Source organism: Lemur catta, chromosome 21, assembly GCF_020740605.2.
Source record: "Lemur catta isolate mLemCat1 chromosome 21, mLemCat1.pri, whole genome shotgun sequence".
Lineage (NCBI taxonomy): Eukaryota > Metazoa > Chordata > Mammalia > Primates > Lemuridae > Lemur > Lemur catta.
The window spans coordinates 21,121,175-21,134,284 of NC_059148.1; the positions used below are offsets into that span (position 1 = coordinate 21,121,175).

Below are 13,110 nucleotides of genomic sequence, written 5' to 3' on the forward strand. Positions count from 1 at the left end.
CAACCCATTTCTACTTTATCTTTAGGCCTCCTGGTTTAGCAAAATGGCCATCCTGAGAACATTTTGTTGGCTATAAGCCAATGCGTATGACAAGTTTTAAATGTGTCATGATAGTTTTAGAGAGTGTGCCATGTCTCATCTTTGGGAATCTGATTAAAAAAGGAATACTAAAATAAGAAAAAAAAGAAGTATCTGGATAAAACATATCTCAAACTCATTACCCTAGAACAGCCATTTTACTGCCGTATTTGTCTGGAAAACAGATAAATTCAGAAAGGACTAAATGATATCCTTTCTGTTGACTGGAATTGTTTTTTCCCCAAAATTGAACTTTAGAAAAGCACAAGCATGAGAAAGTGAAATTTATACGTATATTTCAAACTATTTTTTTCCTTTTATCAAGAAATAAGTTCATTTTTAAAAAAACACATGATTGTGATAACAAAATAGATCATTTCTTTGGAGTGTTAGGTACCTTTTTGGTCTTGATATCTTCTGCTCTTATTCCTCACACTTTAAAGAGGATTGTCCTTCAGAAAAGAGAAATGAATATGAAACCTAGTGTTTGTTTCAGCTGGAAAGGTTTCAAAGTTCGGCTAATGTTTAATGGTCTACTTTGATAATACTATCCAGTTACAGAACAGCACTCTCTTGATAGGAAGGACTCGGTCTAGTATGCAGGGCCACCTTGTAAAAAGATCAGAGAAACAAACTCTTCTTTGTATAAAATGCACTTTGACCCATAAACTGAAAATAGTATAGAAAATTAACAGCAGTATGAAATTTCCCAGTAAAACTTGTTCGGGTGTAAAGTTGGGGAGCAATGCCTTATAGCAGATAGGAGTGACTCAATCACTTCGTGAAGAACAAAACCAAAGTTATAGTCCTGTAATTAAGATTTTTTCCTAAAATAGAAATGAAAAAGGAGAAGGAAGTGATCAGAGAATCTAATGGGAAAATAAAGAGAGGTGATAAATCGAAGGAAAGACTGGAAAATCACAAAAGTCTTGTTCCTTTACAGGAGGTACCAAAATACACGTTTACACTCTATAATTTGTTGGATATATACTTGAGAATGAGTTAAGGAAAAGTTACTAAGAAAAGTCACCATCAGAAAATCATAGAAATGCTTTCTTCTCTTAAGGACAGCAAATGAGTGTATTATAATTTGTTAACATTTCTTTTATGGGGAAGGAGGGAGAGACACGATTTAAAAAAAGAGATCTCTCTCTTTCTCCGTCTCACACTCCCCCTCTCCTCCCCCACGTTAAGAATAGGAGATAAATCACGTTCAGATTATTTTAAAAGGATATTCAGGGTTCCTGTGACTGTTAGAGACATGATCCTTAAAAAACAACAACAGAAAAAATGATTCTCAAGTGGAGAACAAAGGGACGTTTGGCAATCTCTGGAGGCACTTTTGGTTGTCGTGACTCGAACGGTGCTGCTAGCTTCTAGTGGTTAGACACCAGGGATGCTGCGAAACATCCTACAATGCACAGGATAGCCCCCATCACAAAACATTAGCTGACCCATTGTCAACAGTGTCAAGGTTGAGAAATCTTGGTACAGTGGAAATAGCATGGGTCTGGACTCAGCTGGAAATAGGCCCAATTCCCAGCTCCACTCCTTATTAGCTATGCGACCTTGAGCATATATGTGATAGTATATCGCAACTATGTAAATGTATTTTGACTGAATGAATAAATTATTTCCTTCAAGTCTCAGTTTTTTCATCTATATTATGGGGGCGGTAACTCCTTCATGAATGAATGAAATGAATGAGTGACTAAGATGGTTTTGAGAATTAGAGATGAAGTATCTAAAGAGAACCTAGCACATCCTAGCACTTTGAGAGGCTGAAGCAGGAGAATTGCTTGAGGCCAAGAGTTCAAGACCTGCCTGAGCAAAAACAAGACCCCGTCTCTACAAAAAATAGAAAAGTTAGCTGGGCGTGGTGGCATACACCTGTAGTCCTGGCTACTTGGGAGGCTGAGACAGGAGGATCCCTTGTGCCCAGGAGATTGAGGTTGCAGTGAGCTATGATGACACCACTGCGCTTTGCACTCTAGCCCAGGCAACAGAGTGAGACCCTGTCTACAGGGGGAGAAAAAAAAAAAAAAGCACCCAGCACAGTGCCCCCTACAGGTGAGCATTCAGCAAACCGTAGGTAAATTGATGGTGACAATGATAAATTATGCGAGGGGGGCCCTTCTACTTTGCGTGAAAGTTGGTCTCCCAGGAACATGGTTACCTGAGTTCTGTTCCCCACCCCAATGCAGGTTACACGGCAGATCCATGAGCATGAGCAGGAGAACGAGTTGCGGGAACAGATGTCAGGTTATAAGCGGATGCGGCGCCAGCACCAGAAGCAGCTGATCGCCCTGGAGAACAAGCTGAAGGCTGAGATGGACGAGCACCGCCTCAAGCTACAGAAGGAGGTGGAGACGCATGCCAACAACTCGTCCATCGAGCTGGAGAAGCTGGCCAAGAAGCAAGTGGCTATCATAGAAAAGGAGGTCAGTATGTGCGCACAGGCGTTTGGGCCACAACCTCGCCTGGCTTGTTGTATGTAGTCAGTGGCAGAATGGCAGGAGGCAGGAGCAGTGTGCCTGTGGGTGATGGGGGAATATTATTGTTGGGGGGCTGGGGCCAGCATGGTTTCCAGGCTTCATGGGGGTACTTAAAATTGTCATTCAAAGGTAAGATAGCAACTGAAGATAATATATTACATTCTTGTCCATTCAAATATATTCTGAGCATTGGCCCCTTGATGGTGGTCTGGGTACAAGTAAGGGGAAACAAGATGCTGCTATCTTCTGAGCATTTGCACAGCACAGGTCTGTAACTGTGCCTGCCATGCCCACCAGTAACTCTTCACCACCAGTCCTCTTCAGAAGAAAACTGCTGGACAAATAGTCCCCTTTAGTGGTGATAGATAGTCCCTGCCTACAGCTGATTGGACTAGGGATGGGCACCTGACCAAAGGGAACAAGTAATTAATCCGGTCATTGTTTGGGTTTTCTAGAAAACATCTCTCTTCTCCATCCAGGTTTTAAAGTCATTTTAAAAACAGATGAAAGAGTAAGGCAGATGGTCAAAATATCACCCTTATTACTGATAAATGTTAGATATGAGAAGTGGTTTATATCTACAGGAAAATGGGCCCAGTAATATTGAACAAAATAAAACAAACTTGCCTGCCCAGGCACAGGAAGTGCTAAAACCAAGTCACCTTCCCTGCCACCCCCATAAGACTTCCATAGTGTGGAAAAGCAGGGGTGGACACGTGCTCCCTGGGAGTGGAGGGACGGGGTCACGGTGCCAGGGGTGTCTGAGCAGTTAATCTCTTTCTCCCACATGGAAGGAAACATCAGATTGTAGAAGCATTTCCCTAACAGCCATCAATCTGTGAGGCAGTCAGGCATGAAAACCTCTGCCCAGACAGGGGTGATGTTGGTTAAATAAACCAGTCAGATTCTTTCTTGGGATTTGACCTGGTAAACATGTGGAGAGAATTGTTATAATGGAAAAATTGTTGATAATGGAAGAATTGTTGATAATGGAACTCACAGGTGAAAAGATACATAAAAAGAACCATGAAGCATAATTCCCTTTCTCCCTCTCTCTCCTAAGTCCCTCATCTTAGAAATGTGCTTCATCTGATGGTTACCAGAAACTTAGATTTGGTCCCTTTCAGAAGCCAATATTTATTGTGTTACCTTTTATTTGATCTGTGTGTTTATCTATTTAGGAGCCCCTAAAATATCATGATATCTGACTATAGTGGATTGTAGCAAGTGCCTAAGAAAACAAAATGTCATTAACTTTCCTATTATACTTGAGAGGATCCCACTAGGAAATCTGATAGTTGGGATAATTAATCAGTTAGAGGTTGATTCTTGGACTAAAACTGGCCAGTGATGATTATTTCTCCATTTTTACAATTTAGCCTTTGGGCTACCAATAATGTGATTTTAAAAGCCTTTATTATAATGCTTAGTTTTCCTTTTATCCCATAAATTTTTTTGTGTTAATGTAACATGTTTATGGTTCACCTTCTTTTTCCCCATAAAAAAATGTATGGGGATATATTTTTCAGTGGTAGAAATTTGTATTTTTTGTAAGATATAAGAGAATCAGAAAAAATATTTCTTTGTTTTTTTTTATGACTTATTTGTTCAAAAAAAATCACATTATTCAGCACTTATGGACTGTCTTAATGCATTGGAGAATATAGACAGCAGAATTCTGCATGTGAAGAACAGATTCATCCTAGGTTTTTACTTGTTTTTTTTTTTCAGGCAAAGGTAGCTGCAGCAGATGAGAAGAAGTTCCAGCAACAAATCTTGGCCCAGCAGAAGAAAGATTTGACAACTTTCTTAGAAAGTCAGAAGAAGCAGTATAAGATTTGCAAGGAAAAAATAAAAGAGGTAAGGACACCAATATTTGTAGTCCTCAACTTGCCATTAGAATGGTTAGAATTTGAAATGGACTCATTTTACATTGTGATCAATATTCCAATCCCACAAGTCTCAAACTTTACATTAGAATCACCTAAAATGCTATCAAGACAGATTGCTAAACCCACCCCTAGATTTTCTGATTCAAAAAATCTATTCATATCTACACCCAGATATTCTGGGGTAGAGTTTTAAAATGTGCATTACTAACGAGTTCCCAGGTGATGCTGATGCTGCCAGTTCAGGGACCACATTTCAAGAACTGTTGCTGTAACTCCAAACCATTCTTACCCACTTCTAATTTATTTTCCACACCTCAGCCAGAGTGATCTTTTCAAACCTTAAATCTGGTCATATCACCTCATGGTTTTAAGATCCACTGGCTTCCTGTTGCTCTTAGGACAGGTTAAAATCCTAGAAGTCCCGGCATGGGCTGCTCCCAGCCTGCCCTTCCAGTGTCATCTCACACCAGCACTTCTCCTGCCCCACCCCACTCTTTGCTGCTGCAGATGTCTGTCTACTGGTCATCTTTCAGTTCCTCAAATGTATCATATCAAGCTCCACCCTTCCCCAAGTTCTTTGCACATACTGCTTCTTCCTCTAGGATGCTCTCCCTAACCCCAAGCCCTCCCTGACCACAATTCTGCTCAGTTAATTCCTACTTCTCCTCCTTGTAAGATGTGGGATTGGTTAGGACCTTAACTCAAATATCACTTCCCCAGGGAATCCTCTTCTGCCTGCCTCTACCAAAACAGGTATCTCTGGTTTCATAACACTAGAGCTTTTAACTATACATGTATTTAATGACTATTTGAGTTACTTACCCTACTAGTTGGTAAGCATCATAAGATTAGAGGCCATGTCTTTGTCCATGACTATATCCATGTGTCCAGTACATGTGAATATTTTGTAAATGAATGATTGATTCTGGAATGTTTGGTTGAATTCCACTAGTGGACTTAGAGGGTCCTCCTGAGGAACTGCAATTTGATCTGCAAGCTCAAATTTCTTCATTTCTCTTTTTACCAATTCTTACAGGTGAATTGTCTGCAGTTCCATAGACTTTTCTTCTCATAAGACTTAGGATTTCTTATTTGTAGACTTACTAAGTATATTAAGGTTTAATAAAATTCAATATGAGGCATTATTTTAGTACATATGAAATCATATGTTTGAGCTTATATTCTGATTTGTAGGTTAGCAATACAGGACTTAGCAAGGTTCCTCTCCAATTATTTTTCAGTTAGGAAGTGAAAGCAAGTGGGTTGGGGTGGGTCTTGGGATCTTTTGCCCTGCCTAGGTAAGCCACTCGTAATTGTTGGGCCTGATGGGAAATTGTATTTTATCCTCTCTGGCAGAAGGGGGAGAATCTCTGACACCATAAGGACTAGAAAACCAGGGTGTAGAAAGAAATAGCCCAACTAAGAAGGTTCTCATGCTCTCCATTTTCTCTTAGTTATTGGCTTGAGCCTACTTATTATATCATTCTAGAGCAAGGTTGCCAGATCACAGATCGCCTTGATTTTTCAGTAGAAATTTTGCGATTTTCTCAGCTCTAAATACCTTCCTTATTTCTAACTCCATGTGTCCACTCATGCCCTGGAGGCCATACTTTACTATGGCCACCATTTTGAGCTTTTGTGACACTGAGATGTTTGGAGATTTCGTGAATTCTACCTTTAGAAGATTCTCCCACAGAACAGCATTCAAGAGTTCCCACTCAGTCCTCAGCCACAAGGCTGTTTTGGGTTCACCAATTCAGAGTTATGAGCACAGAAGACCATGGGCCTGAACTTTCTGAGTCTCTCAACTTGCTCATGAAGAAAATCAAACGTAAAGCCAATCTGAGATAACCTCACTTGGCCTTTCTGTGCAAAGCTTATATTACTCCTTATGAATTAAAGCTTAATTCAGACTGTTTACGGAGGTGTGTGTATTTAGATATTGATATACTTAAAGGTATTGTTTGGGAATGACGGAACAATCTTCATTATCCCCACTGTTGATAGATAACAGGGGTATGGCTAATGCAGAATGATAGATGGTTCAGAAATAAGTTATTCTTGATTTTGGAGTGAACTTTTATGATCATGTTTGAATTTGGGTGTATAGTCTAGTGGTTAATGCCAAACCTAGTAGTGAAGTCACAGCATGAAGAGATGAGTCACCCAGCCTTCCTGTTGTGATCCCAGCCTACTCTACGCTGGGAACAGCACTTTCTCTTGTTGATTCGAAGATTTCACTTATGACTTCACTGGAACAAGATAGTTGAAAGTTAATTTACAAAGTCTTCTTGGCTAAGAGAGAAAATAAGTAGTGTATGATGTCTGCATCACAAAACATTAAGTAAAATAGGTGTTAGCAATACCAAATATTACAGATCAAGCTTGTCAGTAAAAACAAAGAAGAGTACACTGTACCTTCTCTAAAAGCAGTCTTCTTATTTTCACCATAGATTAACATCTTTGCTGTTCTGATACATTGCTCTCTTCCCTTTGCCCAGATGTTATGGGAAAATTATGAATTTTGTTCTTTTGAAAATATAGGTGGTTTATTTACTCTCTAATCCTAAACAAAGAATGCTTTTTCCTGAAATTCAAGCTAGTGACATTTGCATCGTCACCTCTTGTCTTTGGAATCTGTCCATTTCTCTCAGTCTTGTCACCACCTCCCTTGTCCAAGCAGCTATCATCTCTTCCCCTGGACCTTTGCAGTAGTCTCCCAGCTGTCTCCACGGACATGCTCTTCCCTCCAATCTGTTCTCCACACGGCAGCCAGTAATCTTTTTAAAATACATCTCATTATGAGACTCCCACATACATAAAATCCATTTCTCCTGTGCTAAAGGTCACTGTCCCTAACTTGGCCTCAGTGGTTCTGCCTGTCTGGCCAGCCTCATCTCCTGTCACACTCCACCAGCCACCCTGACCTTCTTTCAGTTCTGGATCACACCATGTTTTTTCCTTCCCCACCCTAAGGGTTTTGCACATGCTGTTTTCTCTGCCCACAGTATTCTTCCTTCTCCTTTTCTACCAGTTCACTCCTACCAATTTTTAAATTTCAGCTTAATCGTTAACAAGATCAAACATTTTTTATTAAACATTCTTACAGGACCAAGTACTTCCTCTTCACAGCAGTTATCACAGTAATTTTTAGTTCATGTCTGTGGTCCTTTGATTAATTTTTGATTCTATACTGTAAAGCTCTATGGTTTCAGATATCATGTTCTTCTGCTCACCATTGTATCCTGTGCCTTGCACAGTGCCTGTCACATGATAGGATCTTAGCAAGTGTGTGTTGATTGAGTGGATAATTTCTGAGAGTGAGAAGCCAGAGATGTGGAAACTCACAAGTGTCCCCCTCAATTAATGGGGGGATAAAAGTTGAGGGAGGGGATGTGTAACACCAAGCCTTTCTGTATTTACATTTTTCATTTGCTTTCCAGATAAGATAATCTGTAGTTGCAATAAGCATCCGGCTGGTTTTTATTTTTCTTTTCAAGGAAATGAATGAGGATCATAGCACACCCAAGAAAGAAAAGCAAGAGCGGATATCCAAGCATAAAGAGAACTTGCAGCACACACAGGCTGAAGAGGAAGCCCACCTTCTCACTCAACAGAGACTGTACTACGACAAAAACTGTCGTTTCTTCAAGCGGAAAATAATGATCAAGCGGCATGAGGTGGAGCAGCAGAACATTCGGGAGGTATTTATTAAGTTTATAACTGTTGTCATTGACTCGTGAGACAGTTAGCTCTGTGAGGGTCATGACCACGTCTGTTGTCCATTCCTATATCCTTAGTCTTTATAGCCTTTAGCACAGTGACTGACACAGAGTAGGTACACAAAAGTCAGGGAATAAGTTTACCATCAATAAGAGAAAGCCCATTTGCAGAACAAGGAATCCAGTTTTTCTAAATAAATGTTATAGAATTTTATTGAACACCTATTATAAGCCGTATCATGCAATAAAGAATCAAAAGAAGTAGCACAGAGAATTTTTGCTTTCAGCCTGCTCATCAAGAACTTGTGTTTTGTGACTCCACGTGAAACATTTAAATAACAATGTGATGCTCTAAAATGAAGTTCATTCAATTGCCCAGCACTCAGAGTGCCTCCTTTGTACCAGGGCCACTGAGCATCTATACTCCCTGCCTTCACATGGCCCTAAGTCTAAGAGGAGAAACAGACACATAACAGACTAATTTCAATATAATATGTTAGGTACAATAATAGACCTAGAAATAAAGTATCGTGGGCCTACGGTCGTGAAAGGGCTTGGAGGATTCAGTGATTGATGAGACGTTGAGGGTGACCAGAGTTCTGAGCGTGTAGAGTGGAGCGCAGAACGAGAGTGGTTGGAAGAAGAATGGGAAGGGCCTTGTTTCAGGCCAGGCATGTCCATTTTAGCCTGAAGGCAGTGCATGGCCATCAGAGGTTTTTAAGCAGGGGAGTGACATGATGAGACATTTCGTTATTTGGAAGAATTAGTGCCTCGGTGTGAGAGATGGGCTGGAGTGGTGAGAAGCAAAGTACAGTGACGTCAGCCAAGATGCTCTTTCTCTGGTTCTAGCCTGGAAGACGTTACGTGGATACAGAGAGATTAGCTCTCAATGATATTTCTGAAGCAGAGCTGACAGTAATTATGACCAAATGGATGTGGGAATTTCAGAAGAGGAAGTCAAAAATGACTTCCAAGTTTCTAATTTGGGAGGTCGGATGGATATGACGGCATTCACAGAGATGAGGAATACGGAATGGGAATCAGTTGCAGATAATAAGTTCAACAGGAAGTCATGGCAACCTGGAGTAATCAAAGGAAACCTCATAAAAGAGCTGGCACATTGGTAGAAGTATCAAAGTTTGATTAGAAAAAATTGTTAGCTTGCATAAGGGAAACAAGCACTTCAAGCAGAGTTAATGGAACAGTGAATTGGTATAAGCTTTTTGGAGAGCTGTATTCAAATAGGAAGAAGAAAGAGAGTGAAGCAAACTAAACTTTATTGAACATATACAATTATAGGCAAGACTCAAGCTCTTTATATGTGTTATCTTATTAGAAGAGGGAGAAACTGCTGAATTGTTTTTGGCTAGCTCAGTGATACAGGTAAAACTGTCCTTTGGAGAGATTAGCCCAGTTTGGCAGCGATGCACAGATTGATTAGAATGTGCATTCTCAGTGGGGACAATAATGGGTTCTGGTCAGGGGCAGGTGTCTTAGATATCCGGACAGCTTGTGTCCGTCTGCAGGGCCACCCAGTTCATAGACAGATGCACGGTCTGTTTGTGGTATTAATATTTCAACAGTGGGAATGATTAAAGGGGGAAAAGTCTAAAAAGGCTCCTTATGGGGGTGATAGTGAAAAAAAAAAAAAGGCTTGAGAAACACTGGATTAGAGGGAAAAGACTTAGAGGCAAAGATCAGGCGGTGGAAAATAGGGTATGGATAGGCTGGTGGTAGTAACCGTCAAAAGAGAGGTGGATTTGAACTCAGTTTGAAATATATAATCCATACGACTTGGCATACAATAGGATATGAGAGAAAAGATGAGGATAGAATCAAAATCATTTCTAGGGTTTAAGACTTGGGGAAATGTAGATTTGGGTAGAAATAGAGAAGCTTCCAGAGAGGTTAAGAACCTGACTTCGGTCCTGGACATGTTGAGTTTGGTAGAAGTAAAAAGTCAAAATGAAAAAGCCTAGTAGCCAGTTTGAAATAAGGTATTTGGGATTCTTTTCATGTGGTAATTATTATTGTTATTCTAATAACACATATTTGGAGGAATTCTAAGGCTAAGGGGACAATTAGTATTAATAAAAGCTATAGAACATAATTATTCCCCAAAATGGATAAAAACTGTATTTGTTGACTTCATTAGTATTAGGTTCTAACCAACTGAGCCAAGAATAATTCTGCAATGGTATTTTTCTTAAGAGTCCAAATTTTCCTTTGTTTAGTCTTATTTCAGAGCCACCTTCATGAAAATGTCAAAGCTTTTCTTTCTGTTTACAAAAGTAGTAAAAGAACATTGAAGGGTTGGGTAGCACATGCCTATAATCCCAGCTACTCTGGAGGCTGAGGCAGGGAGAATCGCTTGAGCCCAGGAACTCAAGTCCAGCCTGGGTAACAGAGCAAGATCTCATCTTTTTTTTTTTTTTTTAATGGAAAAAGACAAATACAGAAGAACATAAAGCTAAGTAGTGAAAGTTCTTTTGAACAGCTTTATTGAGATACCACTGACATATAAAAATTGTATATATTTGAGGTATACAACTTGATGTTTTGATGTATGTGTACATTGTGATCGACATATTCAAGCTAATTGACATATCCATCACCTCCACATGGTTACCATTTGTGTGCATGTGTGCATGGTAAGGAGGAGGCATAGGAAGATTTAAGATATGTTCTATTAGCAAATTGCAAGTATGCAATACAGTATTGTTAACTGTTGTCACCGTGTAGTACATTTGACCTCCAGAAATTATTCACCTTGTATAACTAAAACTTTTTATCATTTGACCAACATCACCTCATTTTCCCCTTTTTGATAATACCATTCCACCCAGTCTCTACCTGGAGACAGTCACTGTTAATTTGGTACATATATTCCCAGATATTTTTCTCCTATGTATTAAATACATACGTGTAGCTTATATATTATGTACGACTTCAATCTTACAAAAACGAGATGACTTTTGTATCAGTAGGGTTATTTGACTTGCAAGAAATAGAAACAAACTCTGGCTGACTTGAGCATGAAAAGGAATTTATTTGAAGGATATGGGGTAGGTGACAAAGCTGAAGAACCAAGCTGGATAAGATGAAGAACCACGCTGGAAAAGCCACTCCATGACACAGAGAACAAGAGCTAGTGGACACTTCTCAAGGCACTGCCATTTGGATGTGTCTCCTCCAACTGCTTTTAATCTTTGTATCATTTCTGTTGAAGATTCAAATTCCTAGGAGAGATAGAACTTGATCGGGTAATGTGTCTCACCCTTACTCAACGCTCTCTCTGATTCCTGATAGAGTGGAGTCAGTAGTTTCTCAAAGCAAAAGAGAAGTCTGTACACAGAAGCAGGGAAAATGAATGCTGAGCCTGCAAAAAGTAACATATGTCCACTCTATTGTTTTAACTTTTTCCCCCATTTACTATGTGGCACATATAGCTTTGCGTCATTCTTTTTAACCTAATAGTATTTTGTTGTATGGCTATAAAATCATTTATTTAATGAAGCACTTCTCAGTGGACATTTTGTTGAAGTTTTGCAATATTACTAACCATACAACGGAGAACATCTTTGTATGTAGATATTTTTACACGTAAACAAGTATTTCTGTAGGGTATAGTCTCAGAAGTGGAATTTCTGAATCGAAGAGTATATACATCTAAATTTTTACGTTGATACTGCCAAATTGCCCCCTCAAGGGGTTTATACTCCCACCAACAAAGCATAAGAGTGCTTGTTTTCCTGTATCTTTGCCTAAACTATTAGCAGTCCTTTTAATTAGTGAAAACATTTAAGAGGATCACTGTAAACTGGGTTGAGCCTCTTCCTCTATCACCACCACACACAGATGCTATCTTCTGACCAGTGTTGAAACCAAGAACTGAAACTAAGAAAGCATTAAATGTCCTAGGCTGACAGTATCTCCATTTAAAAGTTTGAATTCTCGTTTTTACTCAGCTTTAGTGGGTATGAGGATAAAAATTTGGCATGAGTGAGATTAGCTGCTTAGAACAGAGTTAGAGAAGGGGATGTTAGGGGACGCACCTCTACTCCATTCGATCCAGTACGTAGATTCAGGGTGTGGTAATATGTTAGATGTGTGAAAAGTATGTGTGTTTCAACACTGAGCTCACGCCCAGCTTGGCAAGATGCTCACGGTGTATGATGTGGGCTGAGGGCAAGGAAGCTGTGTGTCTCTCACCTCACACTCCCTCCAGGACATGTGTAATATTATCTTTGCTCAGCTCATTGTGTTGAATTTGTCTAAGCTAAAGGTGCACATGTTGTGGCTCTAAGGTATTATATATGGATTGCATCATCTGTAAAGCAACCATTGCACCATGTCTACAGCAGAAGAATTCTTTGGAATATTATATCACAGACTGAAAAAGTATAAAACAGGAAAATATAAGTAATTTATTGGGACATCTTTTAATGGAAAATGTTGAAAAGCTAAAAACCTGAGTTTAGACTCAGTTCTGCTTTATAGACATCGTCTGACCTTACATTAGTCCCTCAATTCCCAAATGCCTATCGCGTGTAAAAGTGGCAAATCCTTGCAATCTTACCACTTCATAGGGTTGCAACTAGGACTGAATGAGATATATGAAATAACTTTTAAAAATTGAAAGCATGTAACACATTATCATGTAGGCACAGCACTTGGCTCATAGCAAGCTGAATAATATTTTCCCCATGATTTAAATTATTATAGACAGCTTACTATCTTACACTTCAACAACTCAGATGTACAAATTAAAGGGAACAACTTGCAATTGTAACAGAAAAACCATTTCAGTACCATGTTTCTCTCACTCTTATAATGGTTTATAAAAACTAGATTTAAGATATTATATGCCAGATATTCACTTCTGAATACAGAAAAATAATGACATATTTAGGTATTCTGAAA

At 39.4% G+C, this 13,110-nt stretch overlaps 1 protein-coding gene across 2 annotated transcripts in view; it reads left to right on the top strand.

Annotated features, from left to right (window-relative positions):
- The window catches only part of TAOK3 (TAO kinase 3), a 162,457-nt gene that overhangs the window by 136,757 nt on the left and 12,590 nt on the right, over positions 1–13,110 (top strand). For both annotated transcript variants that reach the window (XM_045535034.1, XM_045535035.1), the window contains exons 15-17: positions 2,283–2,519; positions 4,305–4,433; positions 7,966–8,169. In XM_045535034.1, the coding sequence (XP_045390990.1) occupies positions 2,283–2,519; positions 4,305–4,433; positions 7,966–8,169 (570 nt within the window). The remainder of the gene's footprint in view (positions 1–2,282; positions 2,520–4,304; positions 4,434–7,965; positions 8,170–13,110) is intronic.